A 26846-nucleotide genomic window follows, 5' to 3' on the forward strand; every position below is an offset into this window, starting at 1 on the left:
TTCAGCTGTTGACTTGCTTCTATGTTTGGGATCATTGTCTTGCAGCATGACCCAGTTACAGTTCAGTTTCCACTCATTGCCTGATATTTGGCTTGCTTTTCAAGTGGAATTCATAATTTCTTCAGCAACAGCAGAGAATTTGGGTCTGCCATTGCTAGGAGTTTTTTTTTTGTGTATGAAATGATTGGTGGTTGACCCTCGGTCCCATGGGTTCTGGTCCCTTTTCCCCATATATTAAAGAAGCCCTGATATTAATTGCCTCTATGAAGTGCTCTATGAATCTGTTAGACTGACTTGTATTGGTAATTTTCATTATATATAACTCCTCTCCCCCTGAGTGCTATGGAAAATAAACACCCTGAAGTCTTCCTGTTTAGTGTGTTCCTGTAAACTGCCATTAAGCTCAGTTACTCTGTATCACAAAGCAGGTATTTATGTTCTTGGCTTGATGAATGGTGGGGGTCAATAATTTGCAGTGTAGGGGTTAATAACAGACAGAAGGATACACCCACAGGATATATATATTATACTCACGCTGTAGTTGCATAGGAATTTGTATTACACTACATGCCAGCCAGCATAAATCTTCCTTCTGTACAATGACAGGAGAAATGTTGGCTGCTGGGAATTCTCTGCATCATGCTGCTTCCCCACCCAACATTACCCCATTATGAACATTAGTATGAATTATGGAGCCAGCACCTGTCATGCTCTCTTGTGCACGTAGTTTTGATCAGTCATAGCCCTTCTCTTAAAGGAGTACATTCTTTAACATATGTCCATAAAAACAAGGGAAAATAATCTTCATTTTTTTTTTTTTAGGGGAAAAAAAACCTCAAACATTAAAGTAGATTCTGGGTGAAGATATTAACCTTATATTGGAATACAGATATAACTTGACATGATGTACAACTTTTAATTAATGACTTCCATGTTTCCAAAAACTAAAAATAAAGGGATATTAATTATGTCCCATCATTTATACCATCTAGTTACAGAGAAAAACATGGGCTTTTGAATTATTCCTCTGATTGTATTTGGGTCAAAAACTCACTCACCTTTTGATTTGCCACTGTCCTTTTGCATTGTCAAGCCATTTGAGTAGTCCAGACACATCTTGATTTATGATTTTACCCACATGCCAAAATTCAAACTATCCACTTCCCGCTGATTTCTTTGATAACTCAGTAGTTCAGCTGAACTTCATACATCTCGAAAACTGTTGAACTCAGGATTGTGAAAACTCGAATCACAAACTGTTGACCGATAAAGCTTTCATAAGTAAAAGGGTACATGGGGTTAGTAACTCACATTAACATATTACCTTTGAACTAGACAGAATGAGCGAGGTGGTGTAAGGCTGCAGCTTGCTTTATTAATCACACACTATATCAAAGTACAACTTAAGGTTCAGTAAGTAATAACTTGTACATTTTATATGACTGACCAGCCTCTGCTAACACGTGACCCCTACCCGTGGAGCGAACCCGGAACTTAATTAGACCCACACCAGAGCCTGCTTAAGTTTCCGAACAATAACATTATTCATGGCAGCAAGATTGTTTTGCTGGCAGACAAGTTCAGATTTTTTCTGCATAATCTATATTACTGAATAGGTGAAGGAAAGGGGGTTGACACAGCAAAATCCCTTGTTCTGGAAAAAATATTGAGAGCCTTTCTCAGATCAGGCTGCTTCTGGCATTTGCCAGAAAGCAGAAAAAAAAACCTTGCTTGATTCAGTATGAACTTCACTGCACAGATTTCAGGATCAATCTTAGCACATGATATGTCCACATCTCTTGGACCTGGCCGACGGTCACTGATGTTTCAGGTTTGTCAAACCGCTTTGCCAGGGACAGCATAGGCATATGCGAGAAGGCCTGGACTGGCAATCTGCGGATTCTGGCCATTGGGGAGGGTGACTTATGTTTAGGGAGGTTGAAGATGGGCCATACATGGACTGACTTAGTTGATTTGCTGCTGAAGTAAAAAAAAAACCTCCCAACTACTTGCGGTTTCCACTGACTTCCAGGGATACTGTGCAAAAGTGCAGATGGGAGTGCTTTTTTTCACTCTAAAATGCTTAGGATGTAAAAGTATTCCTGCATCCACTTCTGTGATGGGTTCTCTATCCATTTGTGTTTGTGATCAGTTAGCTTAAATGTGTTATAGTTAGTTATATAGTGAGAAAGGCAGTGGGTACTGACATCCCAGGCACATTATATACAGTAAAATGCAGTCTGTATTTACAAAATCAGCAGATTAGATGCAGTGGGCACTGATGGCAGATATTCAGGCCCTCACACTATAACATTGGCATTGATACACAACATGGTTTTGTTTCCCAGCTCTGCAGTTCAAGAGGGCTCCACCATAACTAACTAGACATGAACAAAACAATAACAAAAGTAAGAAAAAAAGTAAGGGCAAAAAAACAACAAATATATAAAAGCACAATTATCTTTTTTTCAGGGGGAACAGTTAATTTAGTACTGGGTGATAGGCAAGAGTGATAGGGATATTATGGATGCCAGGTGACAAAAAACTATTTAATTTCAGGTAGTGATTCAGTCTTTGAAACATATACAGTATAATACCTGTGGGAATGGGATGAAATCTGCAGCAAAAGTTCAGAGTTGGTGAGGTTCTTAGATAAAGTTTACAACCTGCAGATCCTTCTTATCAATCTTCATTTCTGCACTGCCTTCAGTTTGTAATACCACCCCAGCCCTGCCTTGATTGGTCAATTTTACTGTCCAATCAGAGCACAGCTCATTAAAACAGAACTGGAGCTTGCAGGAATGCAAGATTTTTAGATGCTTAAGGTTCCAGAGCAGTGCAGAAACAGAGTGAGTTTTTTTTTGCCTCCCCTCCCCTATCCGCTCGCTTATTGCAAATCCACCGATTCTGGCAAATGCGAGAGGGGCTGCTGTAAGCGACCATAGACAGTCACTATTTAGTGGGCCTGTGAGGGGCTGTTTGGGCTTGTCTGTACTCAAAATGCCAGGGCCTGTTTTAAATCCCAGTCCAGACCTGTACATGAGGTATTATTAAGTGCATAATTTGTATGCGTGGGGCAAACTCTTGCATTGTCTTTCGGGTGATTTGCTATTGCAGACAATGAGGCCACATTTTCTGGCAATTTAGCTCCCAGTCTAATCTCAAATCTGCCCTGTGTGCCTGTAAACCACTAAGCCAAAGGTACAAAGCTGGGTACCGTTAACCTCAAATTATTAATGGCTATTTTCACTGTCAGTGTAAATATCTGACAAAGCCACAAAATGACAAAGAATCTAAGGAAAATTGTGAAAGGATTTATTGGAATTTTTCCTTTATATAATTCCCATATCAAATCATGCATTTTAGTAAACCTTTACATCTTATACCGAACATATATCCAGTGCTCATTTAAACAATTTATATAGATATACAGCAATTAAAATGTAAACAAGGACTAAAAAAAAAGATTGTTAAAAGTTAGCTTTGCATTAAAGCACAATATGAGGTGATCAAGTAGCTTATTCTGTTGGATGAGAAGAAATCTCTTCTGTACATCTGACACATCCAAGGTTTAAACCAATTACGGACTGGAAAAGTAGAAACCAAGGGCCACATATGAGATATGAAGCAAGTCTGTGACAATGGATGGATTTTTTATCTCAATGATCTTGATAACCCACACAGATCATATATTTATAAGGATGCCTTTTATGATAGTCTGTTAATTAGGTGATATATCAGGCATACATAGTTTGTTTATGCTCTTTTGGAGTGGAGCTTTTTATTTAAAATGAAACAAAAATATCTCTAAAATTCCACTGTAATTACAGCTATGTTAAATAAATATTTTAAGCAATGAACACATGAGGTTATGCCATGTAGCAGCAACTGAAGCTTCCTAGCACCGCACTATTGAAATCAATTGATTCCCTTTCAAAAATACAACAGATAATGAAGAGAAACATAAGAAAAAGCAGGCTCTTCTATATACTGTCGAATTCTGTAAACAACTGACACAATAAGTTATGGAGGCATTTGTCCTTTCGGTAAACGAGTTATACATTACATGGTTTTGCAGTAGAAACATAGAAACAATACTTTCATTTCCTCAGTCCCCAATGATAAATCTCTTGCATTCTTACTCACAGATCTGACCAATGACTTGCTTAGACAAAAGAGTTGTATAACTTAGTTTTAACTGTTTAGAGCAGGCACTACAATATACAAAAAATATGCTCAAAAACAAAGTTAAAAGGTTTATAGAGGACAGAAATACAAAACATGTAAACGGGTAAATTTGGTAAATGATGGACTGATGCATTAGTTTATAAGAAAGACATGGAGTATATCGCTTCCACTGGCCGGAACTTGTCACAAGTGAGATTCATCTGGGTTAAATGAGGCCATGTACAAGGTTCTGCTTGGGTGTTAGGAGCGCTGAGACTTTGGAATTGGCCTCTCCATTTCTAAGTTTTCAGTCCATTGCATTACGAAAGAGCCACCGTACAGAAGCAAATGGCCAGTTACCTGGGCCAGATAGGAAAGTCCACGGATTAGCTGCCTAAAATACAAAAAATAAGGCAGTTGTTGAAGACCAACAATACTAACATCAAGTTTAGTTTTACTCGACCACACAGTGCATGCTTGGATATGTTTTATTCTGACCGTACAGCATTCTATAGAGTAATGGTTGCAAGAGAGAGCCCTAAGGTTTTACAAGCTGACAGACACACACTGAGAAAGCCCCATACAATTAAACTTTATATTACAGTAACACTAAGCACATCATATTCCTTAACATCAGAGAGATGCAGAACCCAAACAAATGCAATAAAAAAAATGAAGAACAAGATCTTAGACTGCCAATAAGCCGAAATGACTAGTCAACAGGACAACAGGACAATATGAGACTAAATGTCTGTGTCAGTAAACCCTGCTTAAGAACTGTAATGATGATATGCTGGCAGGTGTCACCAGGGACTTAAAAGAACAGCTGCTCTTTGTCCAGTTGTGCCCTGGAAGACCAGCTGCTTTATCATATAAAGGCTTTTATTTGAAAGATTAAAGTTGCTTTACTCTTAGCTCTAAATTTAGAACTAGTTTGAAAAAGGAAATGCACTGGGCTAAATTAACAAGACAATTAACACTATTTGTACTTCTCTACTATTAAGGTAGCACTGAACACAGTTAAACGTATATACATTCTGGTCCAGACTCATTATTATACCCATACTGGCAAACAAAACAAAAAAAAATATTTTTCCTTCTGCCCAAAAGATCCAGTCTCTGTCGGCAATAAATCTCCATATAGAGGTAAAACATCCTACAAACACACAGATTATGGGTATCTATGGGTATCATATCGTTATATGCTGAAATCATACATTCTTGTACTTTCCAGAAAATCTGAAACCAAACAGCATGGAACGAAAAGCAACGACAAGTCCCAGAATTCAGACATGGAACACAAAAAAAAAACAGGTGCTCCAGTAGTTAGCATGTGCTGACCCCCCCCCCAAGGGAGCTCTCTCTGATACCTAGTAGCTGACTTACAGTCAAAGCAAAAATTTTGACAGTTGCTTGCATGCACCCTAGGATGGTAATGGAGCCTCATGCTAATTGCTGGCTCTGCTTCACATTGAAACACACAAGAGATTTACTTCTTAAATCAAGAAAAACCATATCCATACACTGAAGACATACAGTTAGTATGTCTAAGTGTAAGCAGGTACTTCATTCTACTCACCTCAACACCTTCTTAGCACCCAGGAACTGCATGTCCCAGGATATGGAATAGATCTCATAAAAAGTTGCTTTAATGTTTAGGCAGCCACCAAAATCCTTTGGGTTCAGTTTATACAAATCGAACGTCAGGTTTGCAATTCCAGTCTTTTTCTCATGCTGCACTGCACGTTTAGAGTTTCTCTCCTAGAAAACAGAACAGAATATTGCGTTCAAATTTCTCTAAAAATACAAAATCCTGCAATCATAAGGTCTGAATGAAGGTCTGTCAGGTAAAAGACTATCACTTTTTGTTATTGCTTTATTGTATTAAAATTAGATAATAAAATGAATTATGATAAACAGTAATCGTTCTCATAGTTACCACATAACCAGTTACAAGCTGGGGCCAATCTAATCCCATCTGCCAGCACAATAGTATAAACACACAGTTGCTCCTTTCTAGGAATGAAAGATCGTGTATATCTGTGGCTTGTGTATATATGTGGCTCACTGTATATGTGATGGATGGATCAGTTAATATAGAAAAGGAGCACCCACAGCGATCTTCTACTATATGACATTTAGTATGTGTGAAGATTTACGTCAGATCAACCTATAATTTGTATGCAGCATACACATATAAATTATGCAACGTATAACCAATGTCAATGAATGGCATGGTTGTATGGATGGTAGTGCACAACACAGAAAGCAAGCTGTGATATTGTGCAATCAAACATCCACAAGCCTACCCCTATACCATCATGTACACACATCCACAATCTAAATCTTTTCCTATCAGTGACTAAATAAATTGCAGATGACTGAAAATGACTGATACCAAATAAGGTTTATCCTGCCCAGGTCTGGATTTAGATTCAAAGTAGGCCCTGGCATCTCGAGTACACAGAGGCTAAACAGACCCCCACTGGTTCTATAAATAGTGCAACATTGTCCTTTCAGGGCCCACACCCTCCCCCACCACAAATAATTTGGGGCCCCCTACTGCACACCCATAAATTTATGTGTGAACTCCAAGTTCATGTGTTTTGTGTGTGTGTGTGTAGGTGTTCCGTGACCCTCAAAGCCCCCTATACACCCAGGCTACCCTGTGGCTGCTGGGTCTGCTTCTTCTGTAGTTATGCCACTGAAACAGTGACTGTCTATGGCAACTTACAGCAGCCTTTCTAGCATGTGCCATAATCCACAAAATGCTTATCTAGGTCTGATCCTGGCAATGCCTTACATAATAAAAAAATATATAAAATAAATACATTTTAATGGCTTAAAGTTACTTTTTAAGCACAATAAAAAAACAAAAAACAAACCCTGCAGCCTTTTTCTTGCTAGCACACCCATGAGATTTTTACAGGACATCTCCAGATTAAAGAAGTGAGTGTGCCATCTAGTGTTTGATTTTATTTTTATTATTTGCTTTTTATTCCAAACTTACTACTGACATTTACCCTCTGTCATGAGTCTGAGCTTTCAGAAGGAGCCAGCGCAGCACATTAGAACTGCTTTGCAATAAGCTATTGTTTACTCCTACTTTCAATAGGACCCAAGTTGCATTATAGCAAAACAGGGTTTCTCCTGTTTGGGTGCTGTTCTCATGTCTACCACTAGGTGGTACATGTGAGCATGATTACCAATGCAAACAATTCTTGATTTTTAAAAAAAAATTCTATAATGCAATGTATAATTCCTTCTTGGCTATGTGTGCAAAAAAATTATTTTATGCACACACTTTAAACCCATGTGCTCAGGTCAGTGCTCAGGTGCTCGTGTGCACAATTTGTGTTTTGGCACAAAATTCTTTGTGTGCACCACAATTTGTTATGTGCAGTGGCCTCAAAATGTGTGCGTGTGCACAGCTTTGAGGGAACATTTGTGCCAGGAGTACACTACCTGCCTGCCTGCGTAATGCAGTGCAAAATTTCACCAAAAAGAACGAGGGGGCATTAATCAACATTTGGATTTTCATGATTTTAGAGTTTTTTTTAATCCAAGACTAAACTAATTTCCACAAAATTACAAATGTCTAGTCATTTATTAAAAGATCCAAATGAAAAAAAGAGAGACACGGCAAAAAGATGTAAACTGCTACTTTTTTGTATTGTGGCACAAATGAACGCATCGAAAAGCCTGGAAACCACAAAGTAAAGAAAGATCTTCCAGTTGTAAAGGGAACGCCTGCCATTGACTTCTACATGATCTTGACAGCTTTTACATGGTGTATATTTTCTTTTGGATTTGTCACGGTTTTGTCACTTTAGTAAATACCCCCCTAATTGTGTGGGGCTGTTTCCCATTCTTTGGGCCAGAGCTCCTGGTTCAATTTCAGGTTTTTTCCTTAAGGCAACAGCATACAATAACAATTCTACCTACTTTGTGGCTACAGTTTGAGGAAGGTTCTTTCCTGTTTCAGTAAAATTAATGGCCACATGTACAAAGCCTTTAGAAGAACTTGACTGGCCTGCACAGAGCCAGAGGAACATTGTCTTCAGCTCTCAGGAAACCTGCTTTTTGGAAGGGTAATGGGGTCTGGGATGTCAGAAATCATTGCCTCTCATTGTAGTTAATGTATTAGGGAATGAAGCTTCTCACTGTATTTAGGGGTTGTTTACCATTAACTTAACTTTTATTATGATGTAGAGTGATATTCTGAGACAATTTGCAATTGGTTTTAATTTTTTATTGTTTGCGGTTTTTGAGTTATTAAGCTCTTTTTTCAGCAGCTCTTCAGTTTGCAGTTTTTGCAATCTGGTTGCTAGGGTCCAAGTTAAGGTGGCCATACACGCACCGATATTATCGTACGAAACCTCGTTTCGTACGATAATCGGTGCGTGTATGGCATGTCGGCGAGTCGACCGATATCGCAGGAAGCTGCTGATATCGGACGACTCGCCGATCGGACAAGTTTGAAAATTTTGATCGGGCGCCATAGAAGGCGCCTGACCAAAATTCTCCCTTCAGAGCTGAATCGGCAGAAGGAGGTAGAAATCCTATTGTTTCTACCTCCTTACCTGCCGATTCAGCCCTGAATGGTGTGTGGCGGATCTTACGATGTTTCGTGCGACCGATGGTCGTACGAAACATCGTCGGATCGCCACGTGTATGGCCACCTTTACCCTAGTGACCATGCATTGATTTGAATAAGATACTGGAATATGAATAGGAGATCGCTTGAATAGAAAGATAAGTAATAAAATCTCACAACAACAATACATTTGTAGTCTTACAGAGCATTTGACTTTTAGATGGGGTCAATGACCCCAATTTGAAACCTGGAAAGAACCAGAAGAGTAAAGCAAATTACTCAATAACTCTAAAAAAGAAAATATGAAGACCTACTGAAAAGTTGCTTAGAATTGTCAATTGTCAATTATAATAGGTTACTCTCCAATCCCTTCTCTCTCTTTCTCTTTCTTTTCTACATGTTATTTTATTGTTAAAAATCAATAAAAATCAACCTTTAAAAAAAAAAAAAAAAAAAGAATTGTCAATTCTGTAATATACTAAATGTTAACTTAACCACCCCTTTAAATGTATTTGTGGTGCCATTGACCTGTCTTTCACTGTATTCAATGTATTTTGGAAACCACTACTTTTGCCCCTCACTGTATAATGTATTTAGGATATGGAGTTATTTTTTTAATAATGTACTATTATTTACAAGTGCATACTGTGTGTATATATCCTTTACTGTACCAACTCATGGAGGCTTATGGCACATGGGGGAAGCTTTTCCACAGGGTATTTTAGCTGGAAGAAAAAAAACTGAAGCCCCCCTAAATTACTGTGGAGCAGTATAAGCAATTTTGGCTGTTTACCCATTTGCTACAATTTAGGATAGTATCGGCAGTGCTATTAGCCCATGGGGGCACTATCAGTTCCGTCAGCGATCTGCTATATTGTTACCCATTCTTCTACTGATCAGCTGCTGGGAGGGGGTGATATCACCCCAACTTGCAGCACAGCAGTAAAGAGTGACTGTTTATCAAAGCACAAGTCACATGGCTGTGGCACCCTGGGCTATTACGAGCATGGCTAGCCCCATGTCAAATTTCAAAATGAAATATTAAAAAAATCTGTTTGCACTTTTGGATTTCAATGAAGGATTCTGCTGGAAAAGTGCTATTAACTGATGTGTTTTGAAACAGTATTCCTCTAACAACACCAATCACAGTCAGACTGTTTAAATTTAATTGCTATTTTCTGGCTACCTTAAGCAAAGCTCACAAAATACAATACAGGTTTGCAGTTCTGACTTCCTACCTTGAAGTGATACTGACACGAAAAAACTACTTTTTAAAATATGAATCTACATAAAAACCTATAGGTAATGTTGATCATTTTTCACTGATAGGGCTGCTTTTGTGAGTAATTGTTACTTAAAGTTCCTAAACCTGACTGTCCCTTCTCAGCCTGTCAGTTATAGCTTCTAATGCTAACGGACCACTGCTGCACAAATATGGCAGCCCCCTCATAGAGGAACATGGGGAATCAGATAGGTAAAAGCCTCAAGAAATATGTTTATGGCAAAATTATAAAGCTCATGCAAAGACAATGTTATGAAAGATGTAAAAAAATGGTTTAATTTCTGGTGTCAGTATCACTTTAAAGTGATACTGACAAGAAAAAACTACTTTTGAAAATATTAATGTACATAAAAAGTTACCTATATATATATGTTAACCACTATATGTTAACCATTTTTCACTTTTGTAAGTAATTGTTACTTGAAGTTCCTGAACCTGACTGTCCGTTCTCAGCTTGTCAGTTATAGCTTCTAATGCAAACGAACTACTGCTGCAAAATATGGCAGCCCCCTCATAGAGGGACATGGTGATCAGATAGGTTATTAAAAGCATCAGAAAGTATGTTTATGGCAAAATTATATATATATATTTAAAAGACAGCTTTATTTCAGACGTCAGTATCTCTTTAATGCATGTCTTCTTATTTTGTGTGGCCAATAAGCAAAGTACTGATGCAGAGAATGGATTTTAATCTCTATAATGTAGTTATAAACCTTTTTTGCTACTGTCCCTGAAGGTCAAACTTTGTTCCCCCTTGGATTAGGTGGATGAGCCGATTACAGCATCCCATATGTATGAAAGAGCAGATATTCATTAATCCTAAAACAACCCCCCCCCCCCCCTCCTTAGTGTGGGCTTTCAGGACCTCCTCACATTAACTCCACTGAATTAAGCAGCAGATAGGATGTTATGGCAGATTGCTCACTTTTCATTCACTTGTGCACTCCTGGAGGTTTACATAGAACAGGATATTTACTACTAGAACATTAATGGACTTACTGTAACAGGTGGGTTATAATATCCTTAGCAGAACAAACATGTATGTTAGCAGCAGTGCTTACTTACTTGTGTCCATTTCTGTTTTGCCTCTAACAGCAAAAACTGTGTGTTATCCTCCAATGACTGGAAGAAGTCTTCTGTGTCCACTACTGTGCCATCCTCCTCCAACACAAGGGTTACCAGGTCAGAGTGTATAAAGAGGGTTTCACTGGCCTGTAGTAGAAATCAAGTTATTACACGGATGGCTGAGACATGGCAAAAATCACTTCTAACCTGTAACTTCTGCAAACAAGAGCTGTACTGGTGTAGTATCCCATGACAAAGAATGACATACTGATTTTGGGAAATGTAAATTGAACCATTGAAGCTATGGCTGCCCTTAAGAACCATCAACAGTCCTGATTTTCAGTTTTAAAGGATAACTGGTGCCATGTAATGCAACTCATAGTGACTGCTGCCCACCCTCCAAAATTATGCATGCAGGTTAATTGGCTTTTTATAAAAAGGTTCATAGTGTGTGTTGTGTCCATGTGACCGGGACCTTAAGGGCAGTAGTACATGGGGAGATTAGTCGCCCGCAATAAATCTTCACTATTGCGGGCAACAAATCTCTCCAATATGCCCGAGGATGGCATATGCTTCACTTGAGTTTTCCGAAGTCGCCCAAAATTTCCTTGTGAGGCAACTTTGGGTGACCAAAGCAATGCATATGCCATCCCACTGGCGATTTACATTCTTGCCGGTGGGATGGCATGTCGGGGAGAATAGTCGCCACAATAGTAAAGATTTGTTGCAGGGGACTAATCTTCCCATGTGCCACTGCCCTAAATTGAAAACTCCACTGGGGTAAAGACTATTGAAATCAAATGCAGCCTCTGTAATGTGCTGTATAGGTCTACCAACCCAAAAAAACCAATTACATGATTGTCTACAAACTGTTATATTCAAATTGGTCACTAAACATGGTAAAAGAATTTGCATTTACATTACCCCGTCACATAAGCAACTTAAACGACTAAAGCCAATTAGAAATGGGTTTGTTCTTTTCACTTATCTCTTTTCACATCTCACTATAAGCAAGCATCTCACACCTGAAAATGCAACTGGTCTATTAAACAACTGTATGTTACTGGTCCTACACATTGGACTTAAACTGAAGATATTGTATTTTTCGCTTTAGGTAGGAATTATTTATATTATTTCCTCATATCCTGGAAGCTGAACTCTGTATAGTGTGAGATAATAATTTAGCCCAATAGTGAGTATCCATGAAAAAAACCCCACAACTAATAAGCCACACTAAGGTTTTTGAAATATTCTACTTTTGTAGCTGATTACTGTAAATATACCTTTTCAATGAGCTCCTTTAAAGTACCTGCCACAATCCCCTTCTTGCTGCTGCGATCAGAGTTTGAGACTCGGAAAGGTCTTTGTGGAGGCTCAGGAAGAGGCGGAAATAACACTCTTCGTGTCAGTGATGTACCAACATTAGTAACAGATCTGGAAAATAGTAGACTTATTAGACATATGAAGAGAATGCTAAACCAAGGAAAATATTTGTGCAATAATATATTCTTAATTATTATATGGTACAGATGTAGGACCTGTTATCCAGAATGCTCGGGACCTGGGGTATTACCAGATAAGGCATCTTTTATAATTTGTCTACTAAAAAAATATCATTTAAACATTAAGTAAGATTCATACCCATCTAATTACCTACAAGTACAAGGTACTGGTTTATTATTACAGATAAAAAGGAAATCATTTTTAAACATTTGAATTATTTGGTTAAAATGCTGGAGTCTATGGGAGATGGACTTTCCATAATCCTGAGCTCTCTGGATAATGGGTTCCTAGATAACGGGTAATTTCCTAGATAATGGGTAATTTCTCATTCAGCAAAATGTGAAATGGGTGCTGGCAAGGAAGAATGTTTTGATTACCACTGTATTACCGTCACCCTCACACAGAACACTGCGGGTGCAATTATCCTAAAAGCGAGCCTAAACTCGTAACTAAGTCACATTACTTCCAGTCAGTCTTGGTTTAATGTAAATCCCTTAATCCACTTACGAAAATCACATCATTTGAATATGACAAGATGTCAACATCTTCCAAGCAAAAGATTAAAAAGAGTAGAAAGCTCAGTACCTATAGTACGAATGTATATGTACATACAGAATAATAGCAAAAAAGGGGGAAGCTGTGCTAGCCAATACATTTTAAACCCTAAGTGGGTGTGCAATGAGGCTGTGACTACAAAATTCATATAGACAACAATAAAAGGTCCTCTGCATTCAAAAGGCCACTGAAAAAAGGCTAGACTCAAAGACCAGTAAACAAAAAAAGAGAGGCTGGTCAGTGTCTCCATCTTGAACATGATTTACTGGCAATTACACAGGAGACACTTAATAGTTATTTCTGCCCTGTGAATGTAAAGTATTCCTTTGAAGCAGAAGTTCTGAATTTTACTAGTTTCCATTTACTGCCAGCTTTGTGGTCTATAGACATCTGTCACCTAACAGAGCTGCACCCTATCCAGTAATTCCAATGATAATTTAGATAACCCCTATTCATGACTTAGATCTAAATACACACACATGTTGGAAATTTTACAATACTTTGTTTCTCAGTTATACATCAAATGTACAGAGAAGCAAGATCTGTGTGCACAATAATTTATATCCACACATTTGACTCTATTTGAGTGAAATGCCTTCCCACTGGCAGAAGAGTGAATCGCTTTCGTTTTCCAAAGTTGCAAACGTTTCCTGAAGGAGGAAACTGTATGTGACACTTCATAAAACAAAGCATGTGTATGCCATCCCACCAGCAATTCACTTTACTGCCAGAGAAAGGCATTTTGGGGAGATTAGTTGCCAGCGGTAGCCAAGATTTAACTGCGGACGACTTATATCCCAGTGGGCACCATGAGGTGGAGTATCAGCCTATGCTTTAGTTATCAGTCTCACTTATCCTAAGTATCCTATGTGGTCTGAAATCCCTAAGCTCTTCTGAATCACAACACAAAAGCCTGATGGTACCTTTACTCATAAAAAGCAGAAGAAAAAAAAAAAAGAAACAAACAGTAGCATATCCTTTTTCTTATCTCTCCAGTCTGTAAACACCATAAATACTAATGATAACCATTCTGATTAACACAAGTTCATTGAATAGGGCTTGTGCTGAACATACTTTTTTAAACATGAAAAATCTATGGTTTTTGTTATCTATTGAGCTAAACAGAGTAAAATAGGAAAACTAAAGCTACGCCATGTTTGGTCAGTAGATAATTAGATCACCAAAGCACAGATAAACAGAAGTCCACTATCCAGGGCGATTACCTGGGCTTTAGTAATCTAATTATCTACTATTTAAGAACCAAATGTGTAGTAACTTTAGTTTTCCCTGTTTTTTTTTCTGTACAGCTCAAGAAATAAAAACAAGGTCCGGAGAGCGATTCAAAATAAGACCTGGCATTTCAAGTACCCAGAGACCCCCCCCACCCCAGGTCAACACATAGAGACTGCCTGTTGAATCTTACAGCAGTTCCTCTGGCATTTGCCACAATCTAGATTGCCAGTCTGTACCTGCCAAACACCACAGATTCTTTTGATTAAAACAAAAATTATGTTCAGCACAAGTTCACTGAACTCATACATGGTCCCTTTAAAGCAACTATGCATGAGCTGGTACTAGTAGGCACAGTCAGACTGGGGGGTGCAGGCCCCCCACCACAGGGACCCCCACCTGACATCCTCCCCTTAGCTCGCGTAAGTGAAACGCGTCAGGGGAGGGTACCACGGCTGGGGGAGCCCCAACAGATATGGGGTCTGGGCCGCCGGGGCCCACCGGGTTTTTTTCCCGCCCCGTTCCTGCCCAGTCCGACCCATCCAATTTGTTATGGCTACTCCTTACCTCTTCATCTGCCAATACACCATACACGTGATGGAACGGCAGATTAAATGCAGTTCAAATGTGTACGAATATTGGTTGGGATTGTTAATTAGTATAACTAAGGAAAATGTTATTAAACTTCATCCTTTGCATGAGGTGACACAGGGCACTCCTAGAAAGTCCTGCTAGGCAGGCTGAGCTGTCTAAATTTCATTTAAACGCAAATCTGTTTGCTCAGCAAATAGCATTTATTCAAAGTGTCACAGATTTTTTGAATGATAAGCTGGTACCTGGTGTTTTTGTCTGCTGGGATGCACTGAAAAAGAAATATGGGGGTTAAATCCTGCATTTCTCCTGAGGACAAAGGTGGTCCAAATCTGCTAGTGGGCAATCTAGCCAGGCAGGGGCAATAAAAAGCACAAGAAGACGACATTTATTAGCTGTTGTGTGCAACGTATATGACGGACATGACAAAGCTAGCATGCAGCACTGTTTCATGTACGTATTTTCTGTGCTGGTGGAGAAAATGCCAACCCACTCTAAAATATGTCCCAGGGCAGATCAGAGCAGAATGATGTTTTTCAGCATTAAAGAGATACTGACATCACAAATTAAACATTTTTTAGATGTATACTAGCACTGGCTTTGCATGCTATTCATAATTTCACCATAAATGTATTTGCCCAGTGCTTTTACATTACACATATAATCCCTACGTTCCTCTATGAGGGGGCTGCCATATTTGTGCAGCAGTAGGCTGTTAGCATTAGAAGCTATAACTGACAGGCTGAGAAGGGACAGTCAGGTTGGCAACACAGTCAGGTTTAGGGACTTCAAGTAACAATTACTTACAAAAGCAGCCCTATCACTGAAAAACAATCAGCATGACCTTATAGGCAACTTTAAATTTACATTAATAATTTAAAGAGTTGTTTTTTTGTGTCAATATCACTTTAAAAGTGTCACATGTGACATCAGTCACTAAAAATCTTTAATTAATTGGCCATAATGGAAGAATTTAATTATAGCAGCTTCAATGGTCATGTAAAAGGAACTATTCTCTTTGGCTGCAGAATTGAAGCACAATGTCATGTTAGCCTCTCTTGGCTCCCATTCATAGGCTACAGGAAAAGCAAATTAGAAACCTGTGATTTCTTAAATAAGAAGATTTAAAGTCAACACCTGTTTCTGCACTCAATCTTCTCATTATGTAATTCCATTTTCCACTTTTCTTCTCCCGAGTCCCAGTTTATACTTATCGTTATTATACAGTCAATCTTCATAATTACTTTAACAGCCCTGTTACTTACTTAAAAAGAATCGGCCATCTGTTCATTCTTAAAATAGTGCCCAAATTTCTAGGTACATGCCCGATGTATAATCTGCTCACAACCACCCCACCCCTACAGCTGCCTATTTGTCTTACAGAACATCGGAAGGAATTTCCCAACGACAAGCTGGGATTCATGCCATGAAGAAAGAATGGCTGCAGGTTTAACTACATGGGAAGACCTGTCTATTCCACATAATAAGGCAATTATAAACTAGCTTCAGACTGGGTGGAATGCTTAGACATGACTTTGTGTTCCTTTAAGTATGAAAATGCAGAATGCTATCAGATGGGAAATCTCTCATGCTGCTAAGATATCCAAATTTCAAAAGTATCAATGATTTTACTGTAAAATTATAACTGACTTATAATCTCTTAGGGCTCTGACACACGGGGAGATTAGTCGCCCGCGACAAAACTCCCTGTTCGCGGGCGACTAATCTCCCCGAGTTGTCATGACCCTCCATCCCACCGGCGAACATGTAAGTCACCGGCGGGATGGCACACGCGGCGGCGCGATTTTTGTCGCGGGCGACTAATCTCCCCGTGTGTCAGAGCCCTAAAGGTGGCCATACACGCACCGATATTATCGTACGAAACCTCGTTTCGTACGATAATCGGTGCGTGTATGGCATGTCGGCGAGTCGACCGATATCGCAGGAAGCTGCCGATATCGGACGACTCGCCGATCGGACAAGTTTGAAAATTTTGATCGGGCGCCATAGAAGGCGCCTGACCAAAATTCTCCCTTCAGAGCTGAATCGGCAGAAGGAGGTAGAAATCCTATTGTTTCTACCTCCTTACCTGCCGATTCAGCCCTGAATGGTGTGTGGCGGATCTTACGATGTTTCGTGCGACCGATGGTCGTACGAAACATCGTCGGATCGCCACCTTTATAGACAGAATGTAAACAAAAGAGATTAGCAACTATTGCTATGTACATAGGACATCATAGGTTTACTGGCCCAAAGCAATTTATGAAATGTTGTTGCTGTATGTTTCCATGGGTGAATATTAGCCGCAACCTAATTTCCTGCACTCCTTAGTGATTTGGATATGGAATATCAGCCTATACCTCTGAACACAAGGATTTGAAAAAGTGTCCCCCCAGTTTATTGGGTTCTGGCAATGTCAGAAGATGTTCAAAAAGTGAGATTGGGGGGATTGTTCACAATCTTTTTGGCAGTACAGGAACCTATACAGTAGTGGAAAGAATTCAAACGCAGTGTACCAAGGAGTATGAATAAGAAAGAGAATAAGGAAAAGAATAAGACATACAGAACTGGAAATATATATATAGATATATTTAAAGCAATAGATTTGTCAGGCTCTGTTTCAAGGAGAAGGCTGTTAGTTAGAATATGAATTAAAAGTCATACATTGGTTGTGTGCAGATTCTCTTGCTATGGAAATATTAGCTTGCAGTGTCCCACTCCCAAATAGCTGAACTGTTCCCCATCCCCCACTTCAGTCACAAATTCAAAATAAGTGGCCCCATGGTGTCTCACAGGAGAGACAAGTCCATTAGCACATGCAAATAAGGTTTATAAGGTCTTTGGCCATGGCTGTAGGGAGTCAGGGACCAAGAGAAAACATTGTAATATGCCCACAGGCAAAACCAGTACCTGGTATCACAAGAGGAACAGAGGGCATCAAATACAAAGTGTGTTATGGCAACAGATATCCTCACTATCAGTACACCCAGTCATATGCTTGAGAGAAACAACTCCCAAAATTACCAGTACCATGCAGGATATAGATAGAAAAGGTTATGGATAGTATATTATAATACCTTTTAGTTAGGCTAACACAGGCACATGAATAAATATTTGTTTACTAGAGGACACCAGAAACTAATATCCTGGGTGCAATTATATTGCAGGAAGTAATATAAAGTTACTATATTCATCAAACAATCCCCTGATTGATTGGTGTTAAATTGTAAAATTATCTTTGTAATGCATTATATCTGGGATGGTAATGCATGGTGTTAATTCCCACACAAGAGCATATACATGCATTTACTTTACATGGGCACACAATAGCCAATGCACCATCCATACAGCCCTAGCACTTGTAACTGCTGAATCAGGGATGAGTTACAGTAGGAAATTGTGCAAGTGTTACTGCCAGTGAAGTCATGATAAGCAAAGCATGCATGTAATGCTGAGCAAAGTGTGACTGTAATGCTGAGCAAAGTGTGACTGTAATGCTGAGCAAAGTGTGACTGTAATGCTGAGCAAAGTGTGACTGTAATGCTGAGCAAAGTGTGACTGTAATGCTGAACAAAGTGTGACTGTAATGCTGAGCAAAGTGTGACTGTAATGCTGAGCAAAGTGTGACTGTAATGCTGAGCAAAGTGTGACTGTAATGCTGAGCAAAGTGTGACTGTAATGCTGAGCAAAGTGTGACTGTAATGCTGAACAAAGTGTGACTGTAATGCTGAGCAAAGTGTGACTGTAATGCTGAGCAAAGTGTGACTGTAATGCTGAGCAAAGTGTGACTGTAATGCTGAACAAAGTGTGACTGTAATGCTGAGCAAAGTGTGACTGTAATGCTGAGCAAAGTGTGACTGTAATGCTGAGCAAAGTGTGACTGTAATGCTGAGCAAAGTGTGACTGTAATGCTGAGCAAAGTGTGACTGTAATGCTGAACAAAGTGTGACTGTAATGCTGAGCAAAGTGTGACTGTAATGCTGAGCAAAGTGTGACTGTAATGCTGAACAAAGTGTGACTGTAATGCTGAACAAAGTGTGACTGTAATGCTGAACAATGTGTGACTGTAATGCTGAACAAAGTGTGACTGTTATGCTGAGCAAAGTGTGACTGTAATGCTGAGCAAAGTGTGACTGTAATGCTGAGCAAAGTGTGACTGTAATGCTGAACAAAGTGTGACTGTAATGCTGAGCAAAGTGTGACTGTAATGCTGAGCAAAGTGTGACTGTAATGCTGAGCAAAGTGTGACTGTAATGCTGAGCAAAGTGTGACTGTAATGCTGAGCAAAGTGTGACTGTAATGCTGAGCAAAGTGTGACTGTAATGCTGAGCAAAGTGTGACTGTAATGCTGAGCAAAGTGTGACTGTAATGCTGAGCAAAGTGTGACTGTAATGCTGAGCAAAGTGTGACTGTAATGCTGAGCAAAGTGTGACTGTAATGCTGAACAAAGTGTGACTGTAATGCTGAGCAAAGTGTGACTGTAATGCTGAGCAAAGTGTGACTGTAATGCTGAGCAAAGTGTGACTGTAATGCTGAGCAAAGTGTGACTGTAATGCTGAACAAAGTGTGACTGTAATGCTGAACAAAGTGTGACTGTAATGCTGAGCAAAGTGTGACTGTAATGCTGAGCAAAGTGTGACTGTAATGCTGAGCAAAGTGTGACTGTAATGCTGAACAAAGTGTGACTGTAATGCTGAGCAAAGTGTGACTGTAATGCTGAACAAAGCGTGACTGTAATGCTGAGCAAAGTGTAAGCTGATCTGTGCCTCCCAGCAGCCCCAGGCCACCCTGCCTTTAGCTCCTAGCTCTCCCACACACTGGGAAGGAGATGGGACCTTGCCCTCTGAGTTGTACAGCTCTGTATGGGCAGCTCAGCCACTCCAATCTATGCAATGCCAACTGGTACTGCCATAAGGCAATGAGCCTCTTATAGATTTCCTTGGAAAAGTGAGAGAATATAATAAACCATAATATAGTATAATAATATATTATAAGATGGAGAATAAAATATACTACAACTCCTACAACCCCTTCTCCATTGCAAAATATACAAACGGCTCAACAAGTGGGTAATGATCACTATATACGAGACTATAACAATCCAGCTCCTGGGCTCCTCTCACACACATTTACACCATTGTCTGCCCCGATTTCCAGCACATTTCTACCCTGGCTCTGGCCCCTATGACAGGCCTTTACCCTAGCGGGCCACACGGCTCATCGCTTACCTTATGAGGGACTTGGGGGACAGGGCATTAGCGTAGTCCAGAGCGCCCTGCATCTTGTCAGTCAGCTCAGCATATACCCCGGGCTCTCTCACTGCTGCCACATCCCAGGCTCGGAACTGAGGAGGGGGAGCGGCTTCACCTTTCACCTTCTCGGATGAATGAGACGGCTATCTACTCCTCCCCCCGCCCGCAACAACAAAACCCAATTATTAGTGTCCTCACAGCACCCACAGCGTAGCAGCTATTTTACTTCAGTCACTCACACTGCGCTCCAGGCCTTAGATGGATACAGATGGACAGCGACACTTAGCGGTGCCGATTGCGCATTGCAGAGATGATAGCATAATGGTAGTATCCTTAATTAAAAGCGACAGTGTTGTTGCACGCAGTCGCAGTAACCTAGGATTTGGAGATTGCATTAGGACATTGTGAGCCCAGAATCAGGTTCAGTTTCTATAAAAAGATACATTGCTGAAGGATTGAACCTTAAACCAAGCACTCCCAGAGTATGGCACATATATGACTAGCAGATGTGGCGCTATTCCTGGGAGTTCTATTTCCCGTTCATAGGGGATGATATACGCATCAATTTTGGCTCGTAAGGAAACTTCAGGTGACTGGAAAACCGAAGCGATGCGTGTGCCATGCCACTGGTGATTGGCATTCTTGCTGGCGGACTGGCATGTTGGGGGCATGTCGCCTGCAATAGTGATTTATCGTGGGCGATTAATATCCCCATGTGCCACTGCCCTTAGGGTGGTGGCACACAGGGAGATTAGTCGCCTGCGATAAGGTTAATGTCCCACAGGGAGATTAGTCACCGCGATTTTTAAAAAGTGATTTCCAGCGACTAGTCGTTTGTCTTTTCCTAACAATATCTTACAAACTCCTTCTCTTAGCTTTCAAAGCCCTCCATTCCTCTGTTCCTCACTACGGGCCCGATTCACTAAAGTCCGAAATAAGGAGTGCTATTTATAGCATGCATTAAAAATCTTATCACTTCTTATTTTTCACTCGATTCACTAAAAGGACACTTGTCATAATTAAGAAGCGATGTTCTTGGCGTTATTTATCTTACGATGACATATTTTCAAGCAATATATTACGCAGCGCACAAGATATTACGCACGTAACCATTACTTTCTGAAAACCACCATTTCCCTGAAAACTGGAGGCTGCATCACTCTAGGGCCAACATATACTTGAAAAAATACGACTGCAAACTCCATGTTGTGTTGCCAATAGCTCACGAACCGCAATTTTCTTTAAGTACCTCCTGCCCCAAGTAGGGTTAATATTCACACAGATTAACACGATATTTTGCACGTTTAACGCTTCATATGTGTTTGTGAATCATGCGTTAGTACTATTTCTATTCGCTAATTAACGCAATGCGTTTTTTTTGTGCATGCGATATGCGGATTAACACATGCGAAATGACTTTGATGAATCGTTACTTAATTATCGCATGCTTTTTAATGAAAAAAACTATGCGATAAGCGTTATTGACCTTTAGTGAATCGGCCCCTATAACGCTTATCGCATAGTTTTTTTCATTAAAATATGTCATTGTAAGATAAATAACGCCAAGACCATCGCTTCTTAATTATGACAAGTGTCCTTTTAGTGAATCGAGTGAAAAATAAGAAGTGATAAGATTTTTAACGCATGCTATAAATAGCACTCCTTATTTCGGACTTTAGTGAATCGGGCCCTACATCTCCTATTTTGTGTCTCCGTACGTTCCTGGCCGACGTCTTCTTCCTCGCAGAGCAACTGCTTGGTTGCGCCCCCACTACTACTGCTGTCTCCCGCCTTAAACCTTTCTGCCTTGCTGCCCCTTACATTCGGAATGCCCTCCCTGATTTCCACTGGAGAGAATCCTCCCTCAGTCTTTTTAAAACTAAACTTAAAGACTACCTTTTGGAGCACTCACCCAGCACCTGATCTGGGAACTAGCACTTATATTATATTGTCACCCACTGTGACCTACAGCACTTATATTTGCCTATTTGTGTCTGTAAGTTACCCTCCCATCTACAGTGTAAGCTCTACGAGGCAGGGACCTCCATCCTCTTGTGTCTTAGACTCTTAACTTACTGCAACTGTATCTTGTATTTATTTGTATTTATTTATTTGTATTTATTTATTTGTAAGCTCTAAGCCTTATATGTTACTCTGTATGTCCAATGTTTGAAACCCACTTATTGTACAGCACTGCGGAATATGTTGGCGCTTTATAAATAAATGTTAATAATAATAATAATAATTTATTTGTATTTATTGTTATACTGTGTTTTAATGTATTAGCTGCGTATGTAAGTAGCGCTTTATAAATAAAAATATACATACATACATACATACAAGCGATTACTAGAGATTTCAACAACGGAGCAATCCTATGTCCAAGTCAGTGCGTCATATTCCCCAGCATTTCCAAAGGGGACATTTGCAAACAACTGCAGCGACTTCCCGCTCAGTGGGTTTTCCTTTAAAGGACAAGAAAAGTTAAGCACCCCCAAGTGACTTTAATCGCTTACCTTGTACCCCGGGCTGGTGGCCCTGTTAGGGGAAAAAAGCAGCAGCCCGGGGTACCTGTAGCGAGTGCTTCCTCCTTCCGGCTTCATTTTGCCAGGACCCCACGACCGGCGCATGCGCAGTAGAGTGAAAAGCCGACTTCTCTGTTAAAGTTCAGCTTTTTCACTCTACTGCGCATGCGCGCGCACGGAACCAGGAAGGAGGAAGCACTCGCTACAGGTACCCCGGGCTGCTGCTTTTTTCCCCTAACAGGGCCACCAGCCCGGGGTACAAGGTAAGCGATTAAAGTCACTTGGGGGTGCTTAACTTTTTGGCACCCCCAAGTGACTTAGCCTTTCTTTGTCCTTTAAGCGATTCCAATTGGTTTGAATGGCAATGCTTTCTTTATAAGATCGCTCTTATTCAGAGTGATATGCTATTCGAAGTAGTATTGTCGGTTTACTGGAGATTTATATTGTTCTTTACTTAGAGACAAAACGAGCGACATGTCGCTGGAACTCACTTTTTAAAAATCACAGCAACTAATCTCTCCGTGGGGCATTATTCTAAATCTTCACTACCGCGGGCGATTAATCTCCCCAATATGCCATCCCACTAGCAAGAATTTAAATTACTGGTGGAATGGCATACACATCGCTTTGGTTGCCCAAAGTTGCCTTGCAAGGAAACTTCGGGTGACTTTGGGATACCGAAGAAACGCGTATGCCATCCCACTGATGATTTACAATTCTTGCTGGTGGGATGGCATTACAGGGAGATTAGTCGCCTGTGGTAGTGAAGATTTATTGCGGGCGACTAATCTCCCTGTGTGCCACTGCCCTTAGCCGCCCTTCCACGTGAAAGACCAATACAAAGTGGTGTACACGTGAGAAGTGAAACAAAAATCATACATGATTCCAAACATTTTTTACAAATAAATAACTGCAATGTGGGGTGTGCGTAATTATTCAGCCCCCTTTGGCCTGAGTGCAGTCAGTTGCCCATAGACATTGCCTGATGAGTGCTAATGACTAAATAGAGTGCACCTGTGTGTAATCTAATGTCAGTACAAATACAGCTGCTCTGTGACGGCCTCAGAGGTTGTCTAAGAGAATATTGGGAGCAACAACACCATGAAGTCCAAAGAACACACCAGACAGGTCAGGGATACAGTTATTGAGAAATTTAAAGCAGGCTTAGGCTACAAAAAGATTTCCAAAGCCTTGAACATCCCACGGAGCACTGTTCAAGCGATCATTCAGAAATGGAAGGAGTATGGCACAACTGTAAACCTAACAAGACAAGGCCGTCCATTTCTGAATGATCGCTTGAACAGTGCTCCGTGGGATGTTCAAGGCTTTGGAAATCTTTTTGTAGCCTAAGCCTGCTTTAAATTTCTCAATAACTGTATCCCTGACCTGTCTGGTGTGTTCTTTGGACTTCATGGTGTCCAAACAAGGAGAGCGCTGATCAGAAATGCAGCCAAGAGGCCCATGGTGACTCTGGACAAGCTTTTAGGGGCGTAAACCAAAAATGCACATTCATCCTTATGTCAGTTAAAAGCAAGATGGCTGATGCACTAGTATGCAGCATTTTCCAATAAAACCTTGGGGTTAGGCCACCTACTTTGGAGGGCAGTGGGGTGCAATAGGAGAGTTATACGGAAGGTCCCTTTATATCAAGGCAAGGGGCTATGAGGGGCTGATGATGTTATTGTAGAATTCCTTGTACACTGTACGGCTGTTGCAGTTTTGGTTGCTCTTGGGCAGGCTAAGGAGTCATGGGAGATGAATGCGGAGGAGAAGCTTGAGCAGGGCTGTCTTGTGAAAGAGCGCGGAATCCAATATTTCAAGGTACCTCACTAATTGTCCCCAATAGTTTTATTTTTACTCAAATGCTAAATTTTATTGGAAGGGATAAAAGACAGTTTAATACAGTAATGAATAATCATGTTACATTATTACAGAAATAGGTATGCATGCTTAAATAACTAACATGACTTGCATGGCTAAAGGTGGTGATGGCGATGTCGCCAAGCGAGCGGATCTTCTCCCAATATCCTCACCACGGGTGAGCGATATCAGGCGAATCCAGGCTAATTTGAATTCGAATTCGAACTACGGGTATAGGCCCAGTCGGTTTGGGGACCGCATCAACGAGCCGATGCAGCCCCCGATTCAACTAAATTTTTAAACCTGCCCGATCGATATCTGCCCGATTTCAGGCCAGATGTCAGTCGGGCAGGCCCGTCGTTAGTGCCCCTACACGGGCCGATAAGCTGCCGAGTCGGTCTAAGGGGCCCAAATCGGCAGCTACAATCGGCCCGTGTATGGCCACCATAACATTGTTGAGGGAAACAACAAACACTGTATTGCAAAGGGTATCACCCCACACTTATCTTTTAGTTTGCAGTGAAAAGGAATATCTGAACAGTATGTTTAACCTTATAGCAACATAAGGATAATAAGCAAAAGGGAAACAATATAATAGTATTACAGGGCAATTCAGCCCTAGAAGCCCTAGTAGGGATCATAATTTGGGTGATGAGAGATTCCAAGGGAAAGCTGGTCTGGACTGTATTTGTTGTAGAAGTTAGTCCATGTTGTTCAGAACTGATCTTCAGTACTGAATATTTTAATCACCCTACAATCCCCTATCTTGCACCAAATATATTTGTTTTTAATTCAGGCAGTGGTGAAACCCGTGTGTACTGTGTTCTTACTGTCCATTCCTTCCCCTCTAGGATGGTCGTTACCGCCAGGCCACTATCCAATACAAGAAGATCATACAGTGGTTGGAACATGAGTCGGGCCTGTCGAAGGAAGAAGATGCCAAAGCTAAATCACTTATATTGGCAGCTTCTTTGAACCTGGCAGCCTGTTACCTCAAGCTGGGGGAGCACAGAGCGGCACTAGATCACTGCAACAAGGTAATGATAAGGGGGCATATTTTTGGTAAATAATAAGAATTTAACTGGTAATTAGTTTAACAGGGTGTAATAGGAAGTTTTAGTTATACTAAGTTAGCCCAGGTGCAGTAACCCTTAGCAACTAATCGGCTGGTAGAATTTACTAGTCACCTGTGTGCATACTGTGAGCCCTCTGTCAGGCCTATGGGATTTTCTGCTCTGGCTTCATCTTCGGACAAGGTCCTAGAGAAGCCTGCTTCTTCTACCAGCCCCAAAAGATCTCTCAAGCGCAGATCATATGTGCCACATCAAAAAAGCCAAAGGGTTTATTTAGAAGAAATACAGACCATTCCATTTCATTCCTGGTCCATGACCAATTACAGGCCATTGTCCAGGAAGAATGGAATGCTCCAGAATATAACTTCTAGATCAAGAAGTTTACAAAACTATACCCCTTCCCCAAGGGCTATGGGTAGGTCGGACATTAGAGGCTTTCGAGAAAACTATTGTAATCGGGATCAGGGAAGACATGTCAGTAGAGGACCTGGAGGCGGTAGCACTGTGCATACAGGAAGTGAGCTCATTTCTTTGTGATGCCTCTCTGGATAGTCTTGAGACAGTAGCAAGTTCCTGTGCTCTACCCATAGCAGCACACCACGCACTATGGTTATGTCTATGATCTGCCGATTTGAGTTTCTAAAAGTCTCTCCCGTTATTCTCCTCTGGCAACTAGTGGCAAATACACACTCTTGCCGCAAACAAAACCTAGAGGCAGTTCTGCGACTGGGAAGAAGTCCAGATTTTTTCAAAGTCAGGGATTTTGTGGCTCCTTCCCATTCAGGCAGTTCTCCTCAAGGGCACGCTACTTTGCCAAGGGCAAGTCAGAAAAAGACCACAATCAAATCTTCCAGCAATAAGTAATCCTCAGCAGGGCCGGAACTAGGGGTAGGCAGAACAGGCAGCTGCCTAGGGTGCAACGATTGGGGGGCGCCAGGCAGCCTCTCCTGCCTACCCCATGTCCTCGCTCTTTAGTCATTGCCCCCGCCGCTTGTCCTTACGCGGTGGGGGCAATAATGAATCACAACGCGAACCCCACCCCCCGCATTTAACTGCGCATGCGCGCCAAAGGGGGGTGGGGGGGGCGAATGAGGAAGGTGCAGGGGCGAGGTGGCCGACCGGGTTGCCTAGGGTGCCTGGTCGGCT

At 40.8% G+C, this 26846-nt stretch overlaps 1 protein-coding gene across 1 annotated transcript; it reads right to left on the reverse strand.

The window, feature by feature from the left end:
- Window positions 1-3294: 3294 nt before the first annotated feature.
- cidea (cell death inducing DFFA like effector a) lies at window positions 3295-20311 on the reverse strand. Its single transcript, NM_001007986.1, is given in 5 exon segments — window positions 3295-4561; window positions 5747-5928; window positions 11112-11258; window positions 12395-12545; window positions 20219-20311. Coding segments are annotated over 5 exon segments (666 nt in total). The 5' UTR covers window positions 20272-20311; the 3' UTR covers window positions 3295-4428.
- Window positions 20312-26846: the final 6535 nt, after the last annotated feature.

The sequence above is a fragment of the Xenopus tropicalis genome, chromosome 6, assembly GCF_000004195.4.
Source record: "Xenopus tropicalis strain Nigerian chromosome 6, UCB_Xtro_10.0, whole genome shotgun sequence".
Classification (NCBI taxonomy): domain Eukaryota; kingdom Metazoa; phylum Chordata; class Amphibia; order Anura; family Pipidae; genus Xenopus; species Xenopus tropicalis.